At 37.8% G+C, this 17,462-nt stretch overlaps 1 protein-coding gene across 5 annotated transcripts in view; it reads right to left on the bottom strand.

Moving 5' to 3' along the window:
• The window catches only part of TTN (titin), a 274,868-nt gene that overhangs the window by 96,138 nt on the left and 161,268 nt on the right, over positions 1–17,462 (bottom strand). For all 5 annotated transcript variants that reach the window (XM_052636390.1, XM_052636391.1, XM_052636392.1 and 2 more), the window contains 20 exons: positions 15,411–15,461; positions 14,448–14,849; positions 14,000–14,278; positions 13,482–13,757; positions 13,217–13,356; positions 12,548–12,674; positions 12,192–12,455; positions 11,621–11,887; positions 11,223–11,486; positions 10,994–11,133; positions 10,703–10,829; positions 10,318–10,584; positions 9,934–10,200; positions 8,828–9,094; positions 8,597–8,736; positions 8,047–8,173; positions 7,098–7,240; positions 3,168–3,291; positions 2,183–2,449; positions 255–352 (listed from right to left, as the gene is read on the bottom strand). In XM_052636390.1, the coding sequence (XP_052492350.1) occupies positions 255–352; positions 2,183–2,449; positions 3,168–3,291; positions 7,098–7,240; positions 8,047–8,173; positions 8,597–8,736; positions 8,828–9,094; positions 9,934–10,200; positions 10,318–10,584; positions 10,703–10,829; positions 10,994–11,133; positions 11,223–11,486; positions 11,621–11,887; positions 12,192–12,455; positions 12,548–12,674; positions 13,217–13,356; positions 13,482–13,757; positions 14,000–14,278; positions 14,448–14,849; positions 15,411–15,461 (4,037 nt within the window). The remainder of the gene's footprint in view (positions 1–254; positions 353–2,182; positions 2,450–3,167; positions 3,292–7,097; positions 7,241–8,046; positions 8,174–8,596; positions 8,737–8,827; positions 9,095–9,933; positions 10,201–10,317; positions 10,585–10,702; positions 10,830–10,993; positions 11,134–11,222; positions 11,487–11,620; positions 11,888–12,191; positions 12,456–12,547; positions 12,675–13,216; positions 13,357–13,481; positions 13,758–13,999; positions 14,279–14,447; positions 14,850–15,410; positions 15,462–17,462) is intronic.

Genomic DNA, 17,462 nt, shown 5'->3' with positions numbered 1-17,462 from the left:
CTCTTTCCTATGGTTCAAATTAATAATATCTAAATCTCCTGATTGTAAATCCAGTGTTTTTCAAGTAATAGCAAGTGAATACTACTAACAAGAGAACAATTAAATCAGGTATGTCTTTCATACTAGAGTAAAACCATTAATCTAAAAATAAAATGATTAGAGATAGGTTTGGTTCACTTTTTTTCTCATTTTGGCTGACCAAAAGTAAACAAATTTATTGGAGAACACAAGTTAGCAACCGCACAATCACAGACCTTGGCGTTTTCTCGGGAAATTTCACACTCAAACCGAGCCATTTCTTTTTCTTTAACTCGAAGGTCAGTGAGTGGTCTTAAGAATTCCACTTGAGGAGCTGTAAGAGAAGGTCAGAATTCAAAATGAGGTTTCTAGAAATTCATTCTGACATTACTATAGTGCATATTAAGAAAAAGTGAGTCTTTTGCAGGCTTTTTCATATTAGGCTACCACTGATTTGGAAGTCACTTGGAGCTGCCATTCAGTTGTGATACTTTGCCTTTTACACATCTCTGTAGTTTTTATAAAATTATGTAGCATATTATATGCCCAACTAATTCTTCCTGTCTATCACCAGCTTAGTTCGTCTGAATGATAGCTGGAAGGAAAAATCTTCACTGATACTTCTCCAGAGTTGAAAGTTGATATTGTCCAAGGAAATACCAGTAGCAAAGAATCATCATCTTATTTAAGGCAGGTAGAATAATCTTTGAGAAATTAGAAGAATTCAATGGTAGTACAGCTTGAAGGGCTATGGCCAATCTTGTCTACAGCTAAGAGGCATAAGTCTGCAATTGAAATCATATACGTTCAGCTTTTTTGGTGTGTGTCAGCTTCAAAGAAGTCCCATATAAGGCATAAAGTTCATTAAGCAACAAGCTTTGAATGGGAGGGGGTGATTCTTTTATATATATATAATTTTATTTATCTCCAGAATTAACTTGGTGGATTTATAGGATTGAAGAGCTGCCAACATGTCTTTTCTTTTTTCAGAGCTCCTTGTGAGTCCTTCCCAAGATGACCTTTCTTGATCAGTGAGATTCTGGGACACACGTGATGGCTAATAGGCTTGAAGATATGCTCATTGGTAGCTGAGCCTTCTCAGAGTGGAGACAAAGTAGAGGACAGAGAAGAAGGTGACCCAAGAAGCTATTCTGTCTTAAGTGAAAGTAGAGCAACCACAATGTGGAAAGAATAAAACCAACTAAGATGCATGGAAGCACAATCAAAGCCACTATGAGCTGTTAACAGATGGGAAGCAATTAAACCAAATAGCAAATGTATTCTTTTCTAATTCCACAAAAGAATTAAAACACGGGCTTGATTCTTTAAAAATAAAACTTTTCCATGCTAGGGCAGGTACTACCCTAGTTTGCAGAGTGCAGAAGGTAAGCTTGATGGACTAGGCATGGTAGGGGTGTGTGTGTGTGTGTGGGGGTGCCTGAATATCTTAAGGTGAGTAAATAGCAAATACTGCACAAAAATAAAGACACTCTAAAAAAGTTATTGCTCGACCAATGCATGAGTGAAAAAAAATGAGCTAGCATGTGGCATTTTGAAAAAAGATGTTATATTTTCCACCAGAGGAAGAAATAAGGCTAAAAACCATTAGTGCTCTCTTCACTTATAGGGCTCAATCCAGGCTCCACTCCATCTTCTTTTCCATTCTTCTTTTCAGAGACAGCTTTATGTGAATGGGTTTTGTCATACTACAGCAGACCTCTGGGATGCACCTTTTCAAACTGAAGTTTCATCCTTTTTCTAGTGGTTTCTCACACCTGAGAATTCATTTTCCTTCCAAGAGGAACTTGCTTTCATTTCCTTTCCTTTTTTTTTTTTTTCCTGACTCCCTTCTTGTCTTTTTAAGTTTCAATTGTCCTCGTCTGTATTGAGATATTCCTGCAGTAGGCTTACCCCACATAGACAAAGAGCACATCCGCTCATTACTCTGTGAGAAGCATAGCAAAAAGTGATCACTCTGCCCTTCTCAGACCAGATGTAGCAGAAGGACAGTTCTTTTTTTAAACACACAAAAGATCATGTTATGTCAGTACCAATAATGTAAGTCTCCAAGAAATGCAGTTAGGCCAAGAAGAGCATGCAAAAAGTGGTTTTGTTGTTGTTATCAAAGAGTTACAAGTGAAAAGTCCTGTGTAAGAATACTTACGCACGACATTCAGGTTACAAGAAGTCTTAAAATCCTTAGCATCACAAGTGTATGTCTTAATATCCTCTGGGGTACAGCCATGTATAATAAGTTTTCTGACTCTGCCATCGGCAACAATCTCATACTTCTTGCTTTTGAGAATTTCTGTCCCGTTTTTGAACCATTTCACCTTAGCATTTTCTCGGGATACTTCACACTCCAATACTGCCGTGGCTTCCTCTTCGACCGTCTGGTCCTCAAGAGGCTTAGTGAATTCAACTGGGGGTTCTGAAAGAATCATACTAATTAGCCAAACTTCTGTAAGAGTTTCAGCACTTCCTCAATTCTCCTCTCGTATCTCAAGGGCTTTCCTGTTTTTAACTTTTCCTTTGTAAGTTTGGATTCCACCTGGATGTTTTCCTCTAATAATGATGTTTCATCATTATTTTTATATACAGAGGAAAAGCAAAGAATATGAAACAACAAGGAAATAATAGCCAACTCTTGGTTAAGAGAATGATAGGTACCCATTGATAATGAGATTTCCTCCAACTGTTTACTGAATGCAATAAAAACAGTGAGAGGGAAAAATGAAGTGAGACCTATTCTAGCCAAAAATTGGCTTTTTTTTTTTTTTTAAAGTTAAATTTTGGTCTAATTTTGTTAGGCCAAAAAGTAAAATTAGCCTTTCTGATATTCGGTGGATTTGAGAGATCTGTGGAGGAAAGTGAAGTGAAATCACTCAGTCATGTCTGACTCTTTGCAACCCCATGGATTGTGTGTAGCCTCCCAGGCTCCTCCGTCCATGGAATTTTCCAGGCAAGAGTACTGGAGTGGGTTGCCATTTCCTCCTTGGGATCGAACCCAGGTCTCCCACATTGCAGGCAGACACTTTACTGTATGACCACCAGGTGGTACTTACCATATACAGATAGTTAAGAGTTGGCATTGTTTATGAAACTCTGTATTAGACATGTTTTAAAAAAATAAGCTGTGTGATTATTACCTTTCACAAAGAGTTTGGCTTGTGTTTTGAAATCTTTTGCTACTAGTTGGACTTCTCCAGCATCTTCTAACTTTACATCCCTCAAAGTAAGTGTATGAACTCTTCCTTCTGAACGCATAACCACCTAGTTTTTCAGAAAAAAGAAAAAGAAGTTCAGTTTAAGGATATATGAATGGTAACTAGATTTATCACAGTGATCATTTTGAAATCTACAGAAATAAGAATCACTATGTTATGTATCAGGAACAAATACAGTGTTATAGGTCAATTATAGTTCAAAAACAAAAACAAAAAACCCCCAACAAACTCATAGAAGTGATCAGATCTTTGTTTACCTGGGTGGGGTGGTGGGGAGAGGCTAATTGGATGAACTGATCAAAAGGTAGAAAATTCTTGTTAAAGATAAATAAGTGCTAGGGATGTAATGTACTACTACAACATAACAGATACAATTAACACCGCTGTATGTTATATATGAAGGTTGTTAAGAAGGTAAATCCGAAGAGTTCTTAACCACAGGACAAAATTTTTTGCTTTATCTTTAATATGAGATAATGGGTGCTCACAAAACATTGTGGTAATCATTTCATGATACACATAAGCCAAATTATTATGCTGTACACTTTAAACTTATACAGTGCTGTATGTCAATTATTTATCAATAAAACTGGAAGAAAAAAGAATATATGAAACAACATTCCTCTCTCTCTCTACACACACACACACACACACACACACACACACACACACATATATATATATGTAGGTGCATTTAGTTCATTCAGGTAAAGAGTTTGAAGTAGTGCTTTCCAAAATGTTTTATAATAATCTGTACCACATATATATATTTGAAAATAATTTAAACCAATAGTTTGGAATCTTGAGGAAATTTTAGGCTTTTATAGTTTGCAGTTACCTTTATATAATTACAGGGAGGACTTCTACGTTGAAACGCCTTGGTGAATTTATATGTGTATAAGTATTTATATGTATACATATATATTTGACTCCATTTTACTACTGAGTTTGAACATACATATATAAAGGAAGAACTTATAATAGCTAAATCATGAAAGGAAGGGAGAAAAATGATCATATATAGTTAGCTGAAAGTAAACCTTATGTTCTAAATGCAAGATGTTTGCCTTGCAATGAACTAGAATTCTTCCCATTTATTTAGCAATTATTTTGCAAACCAGTTAAACATGTGATTAAAATAATTTGTACAGTCTCTTAATTTTGTTAGAAAACACAAATGAAGATGTTGGCTCTTCATTTCACACATGAAAGTCATGTATTTGCACCTTATGACTGGGAAGAGCAGGTATCAGACAGAGCTATGATTGTTCACAAAGCACAAATGGATAAAGAGACTTCAGAACGAGTGAAAGCAGGAAGCGGCTGCAATCTTGGAGTATGAAGACAAAGGCTGCCACCAGTGTTAGTATTTTGATTTATGTTAGTGTTGTAAATGCAATCTTAAGTGGTTTGAAGGGGTATCACCTGTAGGAAAATGAATCATCAAAAAGAATACACTGGCTTGATATGGGCTGCAATTAGGTTGCGTAATTGGCTTGTGCCAATGGATAATCAGGCTACAGACAGAGCTATCCTCACAGTAAATTATAAGACAACTGGAGGTTCTTATAGTTCACCCATCCCAAATTCCTCAAGACATTGTGCCCTGTCATAGAGATTGATTTTGCTTAAGAGTTCACTTACAGTTAAGAATAATGTAAAATTTTTTACCAGTAGAACTGTTTATTATGGTGGTGTAAAGAAGAGAGTTAGGAATAAAGTTTCATATGAAGGTTTTTCCTTAATGAAGAGCTGGGCTATTAAAATAACTACCTTAATAATTGGGAAAGCCAAAACAAAATAAGGGAAAATAAAAAGGAGAAAGTAATTAAGATATGTTCTAGGAACACAGCTACTTATTCAAGGACATGGTGCTTGAATGGGAGAAAGATTGTTTCTGTGATGATGTTTCAATATAAATTGTGCATTTAAAAATTCGACTGTGATTTAGGGCTACTTTAAAAAGTATCTCCCATTCTAATCTACCAACAGATATATCTTATTTGTTGACACATGGTTTTATCATTGAAATTTCACTGAGGTTACTCTAGAATATTCTATTACCAAGAACTAGGCTCAGTGGTTCTCAGGAAATATTGCTGTACACCTGAAACTAACACAACATTGTAAATCAACTATATTCCAAAATTTTTTTCAAAATAAAATGGTCTAGTTTTTACATTAGAACTAATAAGACTAATCTTTTAATTAAAAGCTCTTAATTTGAGCTAAAGATATTTAGTAGCCAAAGAGTAATATCATTTGTCTTTAAGCAATGTTCCTTTGGGACGTCCCTTGTGGCTCAGACAGTAAAGAATCTGCCTGTAGTGCAGGAGACCAGGTTTTAATCTCTGGGTCAGGAAGATCCCCTGGAGAAGGGAATGGCTACTCAGTCCGGTATTCTTGCCTGGACTATTCTATGGACAGAGGAGCCTGGCTGACTACAGTTCATGGGGTTTCAAACAGTCAGACACAGCTGAAGGGACTAACATTTTCAGTGTTCCTTTATTCAAATCATGAAAGGGTCTTGAAAAATCAACCAGTGCTCTGCCTTTAGACATGAAACAATTAAACCACACTTAACTGGACAAATGTGTATTTTGAAAAAGCAAACGTGAAGGTGGAGATGCCTCCATCACCCAGTTCAGTATACACAGAAAACCTCACAGTGAGGACAGTTTCCTCATTTAACTTAATTCTCTTGCTGCAAATGGAATGTATGACTTTTCTATCCTTGGTAACAAAGGAGATCAACTCGTCATTACTGTCTGTATAGCAGGCAGATTTTATCTCCCAGATGAATGTTAACTGATTACCCTTTAATTCCTTTATTAAAATACTACTACTTTTGTTCAAGAATAGTTGTTCAAAGGCATTTTCCTTCTAATACTTTAATCAACTTTGTGGCTCTTAATTAAACCAAATCCCTTTTTAATTATATTCCTATAATTCTTAACAGTTTGATTTATATTGAAGACTTGATGCCACATTTGATACTATAAATATCAAATATCTAAAAATACCGAAGAAAAAAAAAAGGACATAATGGCCTGTGCCTATTTCCAACACATGTTGGATGTTTTCTATATATTTTATTTCAAGAATTCAAAATTAATGGTGAGTTATCAAGATAATTTAAACACATGTTGTCTTAGGGAGCAAAATACATAGTTCAATTTGGGTATTGTACCCACCACAAGCTAGTTACTTCCTAAAACTTCTTAAAGTATATTTGTTCATACATGTGGATAATCACGGAGCCCTTCTTTCCTGCCACCACCATCGGCTGCATTTTAAATAGTCCATTTGCATTCCAGAATTTGCACAGCTCAAAGCACTTGAGGGTTAAAAATAGCTTTGGAGAAATGCTTGAAGAGCAGATCCACCCAGAAGTTATCTAAACTACTTGATCAACTGCCTGAAATGGAATTTCCATCCTCTCCTCTTAATCCCCTTATATGCAGAACACGAAATAGCATGGAGAGAATTCGCCATGAAACCTAATCTGTACCCTTGTACCGCACAGCAAATCAGAAAGCCTTTTTGATCCCTCCTGTCTTCAATGAATTAAACTATCACTGATCATTAATTAATGTTTGCCTTTTCTGCAAAGTCCTAAAACTTGATCGTACTTAAAATTTTAATTTCCATTTCAATAGAAATATCATCAGGTTAAACCCCACAAAAATGAGAAGAACCTGCTTTACAACGTCAACAGAAATCACGCTTGAGTGGGGCAAAATGGAAGGGGAGACAAGGGACAGTAAGAAAGAACAAGGAGCATGCATGTGAAGATGAAAGAACTGAGGGAGAAAGAAGTGCAGGCAAGGCCACCACCCGTCTGCCTCTGACCTTGTCACTGGGCTCCAGTTTCTTCCCTCTGAGGTACCATTCCACTGGGATGTCCTCGTAGGACAGCTCGCAGTCGAAAGTGGCGGTCTCCCCCGCAGTCACCGTGACATCCTTCAGAGGCCTCAGGAGACCAATGACGCGGGCTGTGCGAGGGGAAGGAAACAGCTCCCAGTGACTCATTTTGTAATTCCAAAAGGATAAATACACATTTAGTTATTGATCGTCAAGGTTGCTTTCCTCGAGGAGGAAAGAGCCACAGGGCTGCCCGCTGTTCTCACTCCCATGTGAACACGGCCCCTTGGTGCCAAGAAGGGGAGAGCAGGTGGCCAGGGAGCGGGTATCTATCTGTAGGGGCCCTTTCGTTCTGATTTGCAAGGTCAGCGAGAAGTTTGTGCTGCATCTGTTGTTCTGCCAGGCATCGAGTTCCTCTTGCTACATAAGGTATGTGACTTCCAAAATAACTAAGACTCTGATTGGGAGAGGACAAGGGCCCCTCAACCACACAGCCTGTCCAATCCATAAACGCTTCTGCACCTTCCAAAACTGTTCGCCTGATGCTTCCCGCCTCCCTTCTTGAATCTGAAATGCCCACACAGCAGAGTTTTTCTTTTTTGTGTGAAAGTTGTATAGCCACTTGAAAATTTTCTTTAAGGGTCTTTAAGAGTTCTGAGTCAGACTCTTTTTCTATGAATATTCTACTTTGAAAGAATTAGGGAGTGGGGGAGTATGAGACTTAATTTTCTTTGGTTCAAACAGAATGGTTGATGAAATTTCCAAACTTTAGAATTTGAACCACAGGTGTATGAGGATGACAAAGAAGTAAATACCAGAAAGCTAGTTTCTATACTTTAATAATGTTTTCTAATTAACTAAATAAATCTAATTTCACTCACATCCCGTTGCTGTAGGAGTATACCATTCACTTTCAGCAGAAAGACATAACACTTACGTTTTACTCGGAGGTGGGCGCTAGATTTAACATTGGCAGCTTGGAAATCCACCCCTCCAGTCTGGTCCAGGCGGCAGTTGTGCAAAATAAGGAAGTGTGTTTTGCCTTCTTCCTTGATCTCACATTCCTGTGTCAAAAGAGAGGAAAGATTCCATAGGAAGTCATCTTTGGTATTTTGTTTTGAGGATAAAATTCCTTAATTAAAGGAATTTATGAGGAAAACTCTTGAGGTGACTATATAATTTTGAGTTTTGTGAAAGAAAGCTAACAAATATTATTCATGATGGCAATATTTATTTTAGCTGCTTCATTCTAAACCAACCAGCAGCATTTACAGAATATCTAGAACCATGTACCAATGCTGGATCAAAAATAATGCAAGTGTGCCCATCTGAGCCCATTCATAGACCCTAATAGCTCTCACTGGCTTGAGTTCTGATGAACTTGATATCATGTTTTAAATGCCTTGTGTGCACTCTGACTTTTCTCCTGTCCTTTTCCTATTTCACACAGCTCCTCTGGGCATTGACAAGTTCAGAAATAGCCTTACAGGTGTTTGGAGCAGGGCCTCTCCCTTGAGTTTCCAGTTGGCGTGGATATCTTCTTCCGAGATCTCAGTTTCAAAGCGAGCCGTCTCAGTCTCCATCACCTCCACACTGTACAGGGGCCGCACCAGTTTAATTTCCCGATCTAGAAAGGTGCAGGGTCAGCATGTGTCATTAGCCTCTGGCAGAAATAACTCCAACAGCTTCAAGAGTAAAGCTTGTGGAAATTTCCTTACCCTCAATGTCAAGCTTTCCTGAGGTCTTATCTGTCCCACAGTCACAGGTGTACTGTCCAATATCTGATTTCAAGGCTTTCTTTAGGATTAGCATGCGCTTCTTGCCATCTGCCTTAATAACAGCATTTTTAGATGGCTTTATTTCCTGTCCATCCTTAAACCATTTCACCGGTGCATCTGCTTTGCTAATTTCACACTGTAGAATCACTTCATCTTTCTCTACGCCAGTATAATCTTGAAGCTTTCCTGTAAAGTATGGATCTCCCTCTGCAAGTAAAGTATAAGTGAAAAAAATTCATTAACCACCTAAGGAGATAAAAATCTCTTGGAAAGTTTAAGGGGCAGCTCACAGAAGTCTGGGTGTATTTAGAAAGTGTACCATGCTTCCACTCATTTAACATGTATGTTCAAAAGTTCTCTTAAAGTTAGAAAAGGAATTGATGCCTGGGATTTATCAAGATCTAATCTATCTATATTATATTTTGAAGTATTTCATTAACAGTAGTATGAAAGACACAATGAAATTTAGCTTCAAATAATTATGTGTTCCTCCATCATTCAGCTAAATTTTGAATTTCTTAGCAAATCTCTTATGACTAGTTTACCTGTAAGCTTTCCAGTTCACATTATTAGTTTTTCTTCTATCAATTAATAGTTCGCCTTTAATGGTCACTATACATGTTAGACTTCGTATATAATCTGCCTGACACTAGCAGCCCAGGAAAAACAATGAGCTTTATTAATGTAAGTTCTGTGTTTCTTAGGGACTTGAGAAACATTTTTCTGAAATAATTTTGATAAAGTGAAGAGAGAGGAAGTATTTATATTCCTAATTTTAAATATGACAAGGCTCCATAATTAGTTGAGTTTTAATTCTGATTTAAACTGGCTATTTTGTGAGCCTGAGTCTTTATTCCTTTAAAATCCTCTTATTTTTTTTGGTAAAAATATTTCAGACTCAACCCTAATAATGCATGTGGTCGTTTCTTAAGGGCAGGAATTGCTTTCATGCAATATAACACTTGCAAGATTTTACATAGTAGATACTATATAAATTTCTGATGAATTGAATGCAATAAAATTAAATTTAAAAAAAAAGCACCTACCAAGCACAGTGAGTTTGGCTTCTGAACTTAACCCCATAGCTTCCACTTTAATTTGAGAGGTATCGTCAATAGAGAGGTTTCTGAATGTGATGGAATGGGTCTTCCCTTCATCATCCATTGAGACCCACTTGCTGGTGTGCAGGCGCTGGTCATTCTTGAACCAGCGAACGCGGATGTTGTCATGGGACAGCTCCACAGTAAACACAGCACTTTCCCTCTCTTTGGCTGTTACATCCTTGAGTGGGGTGAGGAATTTAAGTCGGATTCCTATCAGGAAAAAACAACAACAGCAATTTACTAATACCGATCCTTAAAGGAGGATATATAAAAGGAAAAATAAAAATAAAAGCATTTAAAGGTAGCCTATCTGATAAGAATGCTTACCTTCAATGATCAGTTTGCCACTTGTATGCTTATCTTCAGCTTCAAATATGTATTTGGCTTCATCTTCAAAAGCGGCAGATTTGATCACCAGTGAATGCTTAGTACCATCCTTGATAAGCTCAATTTTGTCATCACCCGTGATTTCCTGGGTTCCTTTCAGCCAACGGTATGTTTTGGGCTCCCTGGATACTTCACATTCAAACTTAGCTTCGTCTTTCTCAAAGACTTTAATGTCACTGAGAGGTGTGATGAAGATAAGTGGCAATTCTGAAAAAATGAAAAGGGTGTGGATGAAGCCAGAATATGCTTCCAGGCATCAGTTCTGGGTCTCAAAAGGAAGCCTTGCAAAGAAAACACAAAAGGGTGGCTGGCAAGCAGAACGTACCTTTCACTTTCAGATTGGCTGCGGATTTAGCATTGGCAGCTTGGAAGGAGACCTTGCCTGTCATATCCAGCTGGCAGTTATAAAGGACCAGAATATGCTTCTTCCCATCTTCAATGATCTCACAGTCCTGTTTGGAGTGAGGTGAGGAGGAAAGAGAAAGAAAAACATCATTTTCATAACTGTTATTCCTACAAATAATCAAGAGATTTTGTACCAGAAATGTACCATCTTTCGCCACTGAGCAAGCAAGCGCCCCACCCCTACCTATGTGATCAGATCATTGCAACTTACAGGGGACGCAGTTAAAGGCTCTCCTTTTAGCTTCCACTGGCCATGGACATCTGGTTCAGAAAGTTCAATTTCAAAGCGAGCTGTTTCACCCACAAACACTTCGACTCCATACAGAGGCTTCTCCACTTTTATTAGTCGGGCTGAAATTTACACAGAGTTTTGTAAGAAAGACTGGACAAAGCAATCGCAGATTCAGATGGGGCACCTTTAGAAATTCTGTGTGACTCACCCTCAACAGTGACGTTTGCTTTTGTCGTATCCGTGCCGCAGTCACACACATATTCGCCTTTGTCTTTCAGATCTGCCTTTTTGATTTTTAAGATGCGGTGCAGGCCATCTGCCTTGATGGAGTGTTTTGGTGAAGGTAGAAGCTCTTCCCCATCTTTGAACCATTTCACTGGCACATCTTTGCTCACTTCACACTTGAGAACAATCTCGTCCTTCTCGACTCCTGTCTTGTCATGCAGTTTCACAGTGAAGTAGGGATCGGCCTCTATAAGGGACATTTGGCAGATAATCAGAGAACGTCAAAGTGAAATTAAAGAGTTACACATTGCAAAATGTTTAACTGTTACCCACTCCCACCATCCAAAAGTCAGCTCTCTGGTTACAGCTGGGCACATTTACCTAAGACCTTCAGGTTTGCTGTGGAGCTGAGGTCCTTAACCTGGGCTTTGATCTGGGAAATATCATCCATTGTCACTTCTCTCATTTCCAGCTTGTGAGTCTTGCCCTCTGAGGAGATGAGTACAGTCCTGCTCGTGTGGAGTTTGGCATCATTTTTGAACCAGACCACGTGCATTTTTTCATGAGAAAGTTCACAGACAAAAGTTGCTGTTTCACCTTCTTTCACTGTCTGATCTTCAAGAGGTGATATGAATTTCAGTCTTATACCTGTAATACAAGGTAATATGCTCAGAAATACAATTTACCTTCAGAAATAGTCCACTCTGCTTGGTAAAAAGAATCTTTCACATGGCATTTATTGAGTCACCTTTTCGAAAGGACCTATCCTCCATTAAACAAAAAAATTAAGGGGGTTGTTTTGATGGCAATGTGAAAATAAAGTTGTGGGGCTGATGGTCACTTACAGCTATTAAAACTTGATGTTCCTTTTTTTCCTGTTGATCTGTATGTAAAGTCAGATATTCATGTGCCTAACTACAGGATGGTAGAGTCAGAGCTCACCAGCTCTTACCTGTAACAAATAATCGTGCTGAGGTCTTCTTGCCCTCCACTTCAGCAGTATAGACTCCTTCGTCATCAAATTGAGAATTATTGATGACAAGAATGTGTTTCTTTCCATCAGTAATGATATCAAACTTGTCAGATGACTTGATTATATCAGGTCCTTTAGACCATATAACATTTGCTTCTCGAGTGAGGACACATTCAAATCGAGCCTGTCGCTTTTCTGGGACTGTGACATCCTTCAGGGGCACAGCAAAGTCAAGTTCGATTTCTGGAAAGCAAACATGAAGAATGAGGCTTTTCAGAATGCAGGGGGCTGTCAGATGAAGTTGAGCCCACTCCATGAGTTCTAAAGGCCCATACCTTTCACTGTCAGAATGGCAGTCGTAACTGCATTCAGTGCCTGGTAAAGAACTTCACCAGCTTGGTCCAGTTTGACTTTATGCAAAGTCAAGAAGCGTTTTCCACCTTCTGCCTTGATCTCACATGTCTGAAAAAGGATAGGTTTAATTAGCATTTGAATGAGATAGACTGTTTCAGATACAGATGTCTATAGAGCCATAAAATAACTGTAATACTACTAATAAAAATAAAGAATATTGTCATAAAATTTTTTTTTAAATTGCTGAGCTGTCTACAAATAGTGCATCAAATTTCTTCTCCTCTTTGAGACTTTAGAAGCCAGAAATAATTCCATCTTTACTGAACCAAATCTGATTGTCAGAATCAGTTATAGAATGTGGTCACATAGAATATGACTAACAACTTATTTTATTTTTTATTGATGTATAGTTGACTTACAATGTAGCGTTTATCACAGGATGTTGAATATAGTTCCCTGTGCTATACAGTAGGGTCTGTGGTTTACTCATTTTATACATAATAGTTTGTGTCTTCTAACCCTCAACTCCCACACCCCCTCTCTCCCTTGACAACCACTCGTCTCTTCTCTATGTCTGCGAGTCTGTTTCTGTTTTGTAGACAGGTTCATTTGTGTATATGATTAACAACTTAAAAGAAGAAATTACTCACAGGTGAGGGTCTTAGAAGTTCTCCCTTCAGTTTCCATTGTCCAGGAATATCTGCTTCCGAGATTTCTGCATCAAAGCTTGCACTTTCTTTCTCATAAATGGTAACATCCTCTATTGGCTTAAGCAATTCAACTTCACGGTCTGTATTGGTAAAGGATGAAAAACCATCAGGCGTTAAACAGTGACACTTTTGTGAGTGTAACTGTGTATATTATTTTGCCTTAGGCACATACAAAACTTAAGAATAAATGGTAAGGTTTTTATACCTCCAAGTGTCAGCTTGGCAGGGTATCTTTTCCCTTCAATTTCCACTGCATATTCATCAATATCTTCTGGCATAGCATTCTTAACTTTGAGGTGTATATGATTTCCTTCTCTTACTATCTCAGTCTTATCAGTTGGTTCCCAGGGGATCTCATCATATCCTTTGTACCACTTAATGTTTGGAGTGTCCTTGGCTATGACACAGGTGAAAACAGCCGTCCCTTTGGGTTTCACGTGCTGATCTCGTATGGGTTTCACCAGCCAGTCTCTGATGACTTCTGTATGACAAAACAGGTCAGAAAAGATAATTAGCATCTGAATAAGCAGTACAAAACCTTCCTTAGCGAATTTCAGAAACAGCGAAAAATTCTCAAAACTGGACATAATTAATCTGCTCTGATTAGATATTCTCCCTGATAGGTAAGGTGTAAGACTGTTGATATTCTGATACTGGAAACTGAAGATCTCTCTTCTCTTTTCTGAACAGTAAGTAGAACTAATTTCCCAGTGAAGCACTGACCTACTACTTTCACGCAGGATGAGCACTCCAGGTTGTTGGCATTTTCCACAGTCACTGTGTACGTCCCAGCATCGGAGTCATCTGCATCATTGATGGTCAGCGCCCGCAACAAGCCAATGACGCCGGGCACAATTTTGCCGGGTGTCTCCACGACAATCTTGCCATCCTTCCTCCAGACCACGTCACGCTCTTTGTTTAACTCACAGCTTAAGTACAGCGGCTGTCCTCTGACCACTGTGACTTCCTCTTCAAGCGTTTTTACAAAACGCACAGGAAGTTCTATGGAGAATTGAGATATTAAAAAGTGGCAGAGACTTTTCAATATATACAATATTTTCAATGAGATAAAACTTGGGAATAAATTTTGTTTAAGGGACAATAAAAATTGCTACGGAGATTTACTGTGTTAACGTTCCATGGGGGCCATATTCAGAAGACTGGAAATTACCTTCAACAATCAGTTTAGCCGTGGAGGTCTTCTCCTTATTTCCCAGACGTAGAACACAGGTGTATTCGCCAGCATCAGAAAGTTGAACATCAATGATATGTAGCTTTCTGTCTTTGCCATCAGCGATGAATCTGTACTTTGGGCTCTCACGGATATTGCTACCATCTTTCATCCAGCTTGTAACTGCAGTGGACGGGGAAATTAAACACTCAAAGATTGCAGAAGAGCCAACTGACTCTGCTTCAGTCAAGACAATGTCTTTGATTTCTTTCACAAACTTCAATGGCACAGCCTTCAGCTGGTAGGTGAATGGGGCTTCGTCAGGCGGCTTCTCTCCACCACTTCCTGGTCTTAACTTTTTCCTTTCAGCTTCTATTGGTGAAGGAGTCTTTTTGGCTACACCTAATTCAAAATAAAATTAAAAGTTGAATTGGCATTTCCATAAGGGTCAGAAAGTGCATACCTGGCTGTCTGCTGGGTAAAACCAGTGATAGTGTGACCACGAGACAAGAGGGGAAAATTAAAGATGAGGCAACTAAAAGGTCAATTGAATTTATCCTGCTTTCTTTCAGAAAGAAAACGAGGAGGCAAAAGGAATCCACGGATTATAAACACTCTGCATTTTCTCAAGTTTGAAAGCCAAATGTATAATGTCCAGATTGATGTCTCATTATTTCATCTATCATGTATAAATACCGTGTATATGGAGAATGAAGCTTGGAGCCTGTAGGGTTCATTATCCTAAAGTGTGTATGTTACATATGTAATAGCCAATTGAGTAATATTAGAGGTGTATTCATTGTGATATCAAAAGACATACTAGTGTTTGCAGAATCAATTAGAAATCATAAAGATTGATATAAATTTTGAAATCTTCCCCCTTGAACAGAAAACTGCCCTTGAAAGTAAAGTTTCCAAAGAGTGAAAGGTTTTACAACTCAGGTACAGGGAAATGAATCTTACCTTTGATGGGACCTTTGGGCTTGGCAGCCTCTTCTTTCGGTGCTTTGGGTTCTGAAATAAAAATAAAACCCAGCATTTAAACAAATTTCAGACTTATTTCATGCTTAGTAGTAAACCATGTGGGCTGAATCATGCTCTTTATTATAAATATGAATGCATGAAGAAAAATTGGATTTTTTAATGTGACTTTTACTGAGAATATCTGGATATTTCTAGCAAGACATATTCTGAATGTTGTGACCAAGCTAAATTGCCAATGTTTCTAGGATTAAAAAATTACCTTCAGCAAGTAATTCCTCTCCCATTTCTGGAAGGCTTACTCTTGTGAGGAAGAGTTTTACGCTTACCTAGCTGTGTAAAATATTTTGTATGTTAATGTGTATGCTGGTTATGTGAATCAAGGAAATACCTTTTTTATCAACAGGGAATCAATGTAGGCTAAAGGGAAATAACCCAGAAGTTACCAAAATTCTTTCTTTATTAAGCTGGGCAAATAAATCCAGGGAAGACTCCAGAAAAAGCAAGGGTCTATGTACTACAAACGTACGAATTCTTTGAAGATCTCCCTTAATCAGATAATGAACTAAGGCAAAACCAAGACAGTTCCCACACTTAAGAGTTTAATTCAATTAATATAGGGCAGTATAAATTGTAGAACCAGTTCTTTAGTGTCAGACCTGGGGATGTGAGAAAAGCTGTACTTTTCCACATACTTAATTATCTCAATGGCAGTTCTTGTCTTTTTCTGAACTAATAAAAGTATCACATAAAAATCATAAAAGTTTAAAAGAATAATGCCTAAACCATGTCAGTGACAACATATGTTATATAATATTAAAATTAAACCATAGATGAAAGAACACAGTATATTCTCATGTTATTAAACATAATAAAAATCCAAATATTTCTCGTTATGTACCAAGCACTGTGCTAAAAGTTTTGCGTATAGTTAATCCTCATAATAGTTTTAATAAGTAGTTATTAAATATTCTGATTTTATAGACTAGGAAAGAAATTAAAGAAGTAGACAAAGATCAAACAGTTAGGACATGTGTTTATCAATGATCTATACATGTCAAATCATTTTGGTTTTGAGATTATCACCTAAGTGATTAATAATAGTTCAACTAATATGTGGAGAAGGCAATGGCACCCCACTCCAGTACTCTTGCCTGGAAAATCCCATGGACGGAGGAGCCTGGTAGGCTGCAGTCCATGGGGTCGCTAAGAGTCGGACACGACTGAGCGACTTCACTTTCACTTTTCACTTTCACGAGCTGGAGAAGGAAATGGCAACCCACTCCAGTGTTCTTGCCTGGAGAATCCCAGGGACGGGGGAGCCTGGTGGGCTGCGGTCTATAGGGTCGCACAGAGTCAGACATGACTGAAGCGACTTAGCAACTAATATGTATTTTAAGTTTGTACCTAAGATACCTATACCACTGAGTTAGTACACTGAAGAAAATTATTATTGATCTAAACTCTTATATAGATTTAAAAGCAGAACTATGTAGTCCTTTTTTTATCTTTTCATTGTGGTAAAATATACCTAACATAAAACTGACCAGTTTAACCATTTTTAGGTGTACAATTCAGTTGCATTAAATACTTCACAATATTATGCAACCATCAATTTCCAGAACTTTTTCTTTATTCCAAAATGCAGTCTTTTTAAAAAGTGAGAAATGATTTTTACAGGGCACGTGGGAAATTTGCATCTCCATGGGATTCCTATATGCATGTCCTTAGAGAGTATCTATAATGTCTTAACTTTGAACATACTCATTAGTTCTCAAAAGCATATAAATAAACGATGTTGTGCAGAAATACACATTTCAATCAAAATTGCACATTTCAATTGCACAATATGCACCCATGGATGAGAAAGTAGGTTGGTACAGGGGAGCAGATAAAGAAAATTTAATCATGAATTTATAAGCTCCCACAACTGAAACGATGCTGTGTTTCAACAAAAAGAAAGCCTAATTTTTAACGAAGTTTTCATTAAGCCACCAAAACAAACAAGCAAAAAGAAAACAACAGAATAATTAC

This window comes from Budorcas taxicolor, chromosome 2, assembly GCF_023091745.1.
Source record: "Budorcas taxicolor isolate Tak-1 chromosome 2, Takin1.1, whole genome shotgun sequence".
NCBI lineage: Eukaryota > Metazoa > Chordata > Mammalia > Artiodactyla > Bovidae > Budorcas > Budorcas taxicolor.
This window is presented reverse-complemented; position numbering and strand designations above follow the sequence as displayed.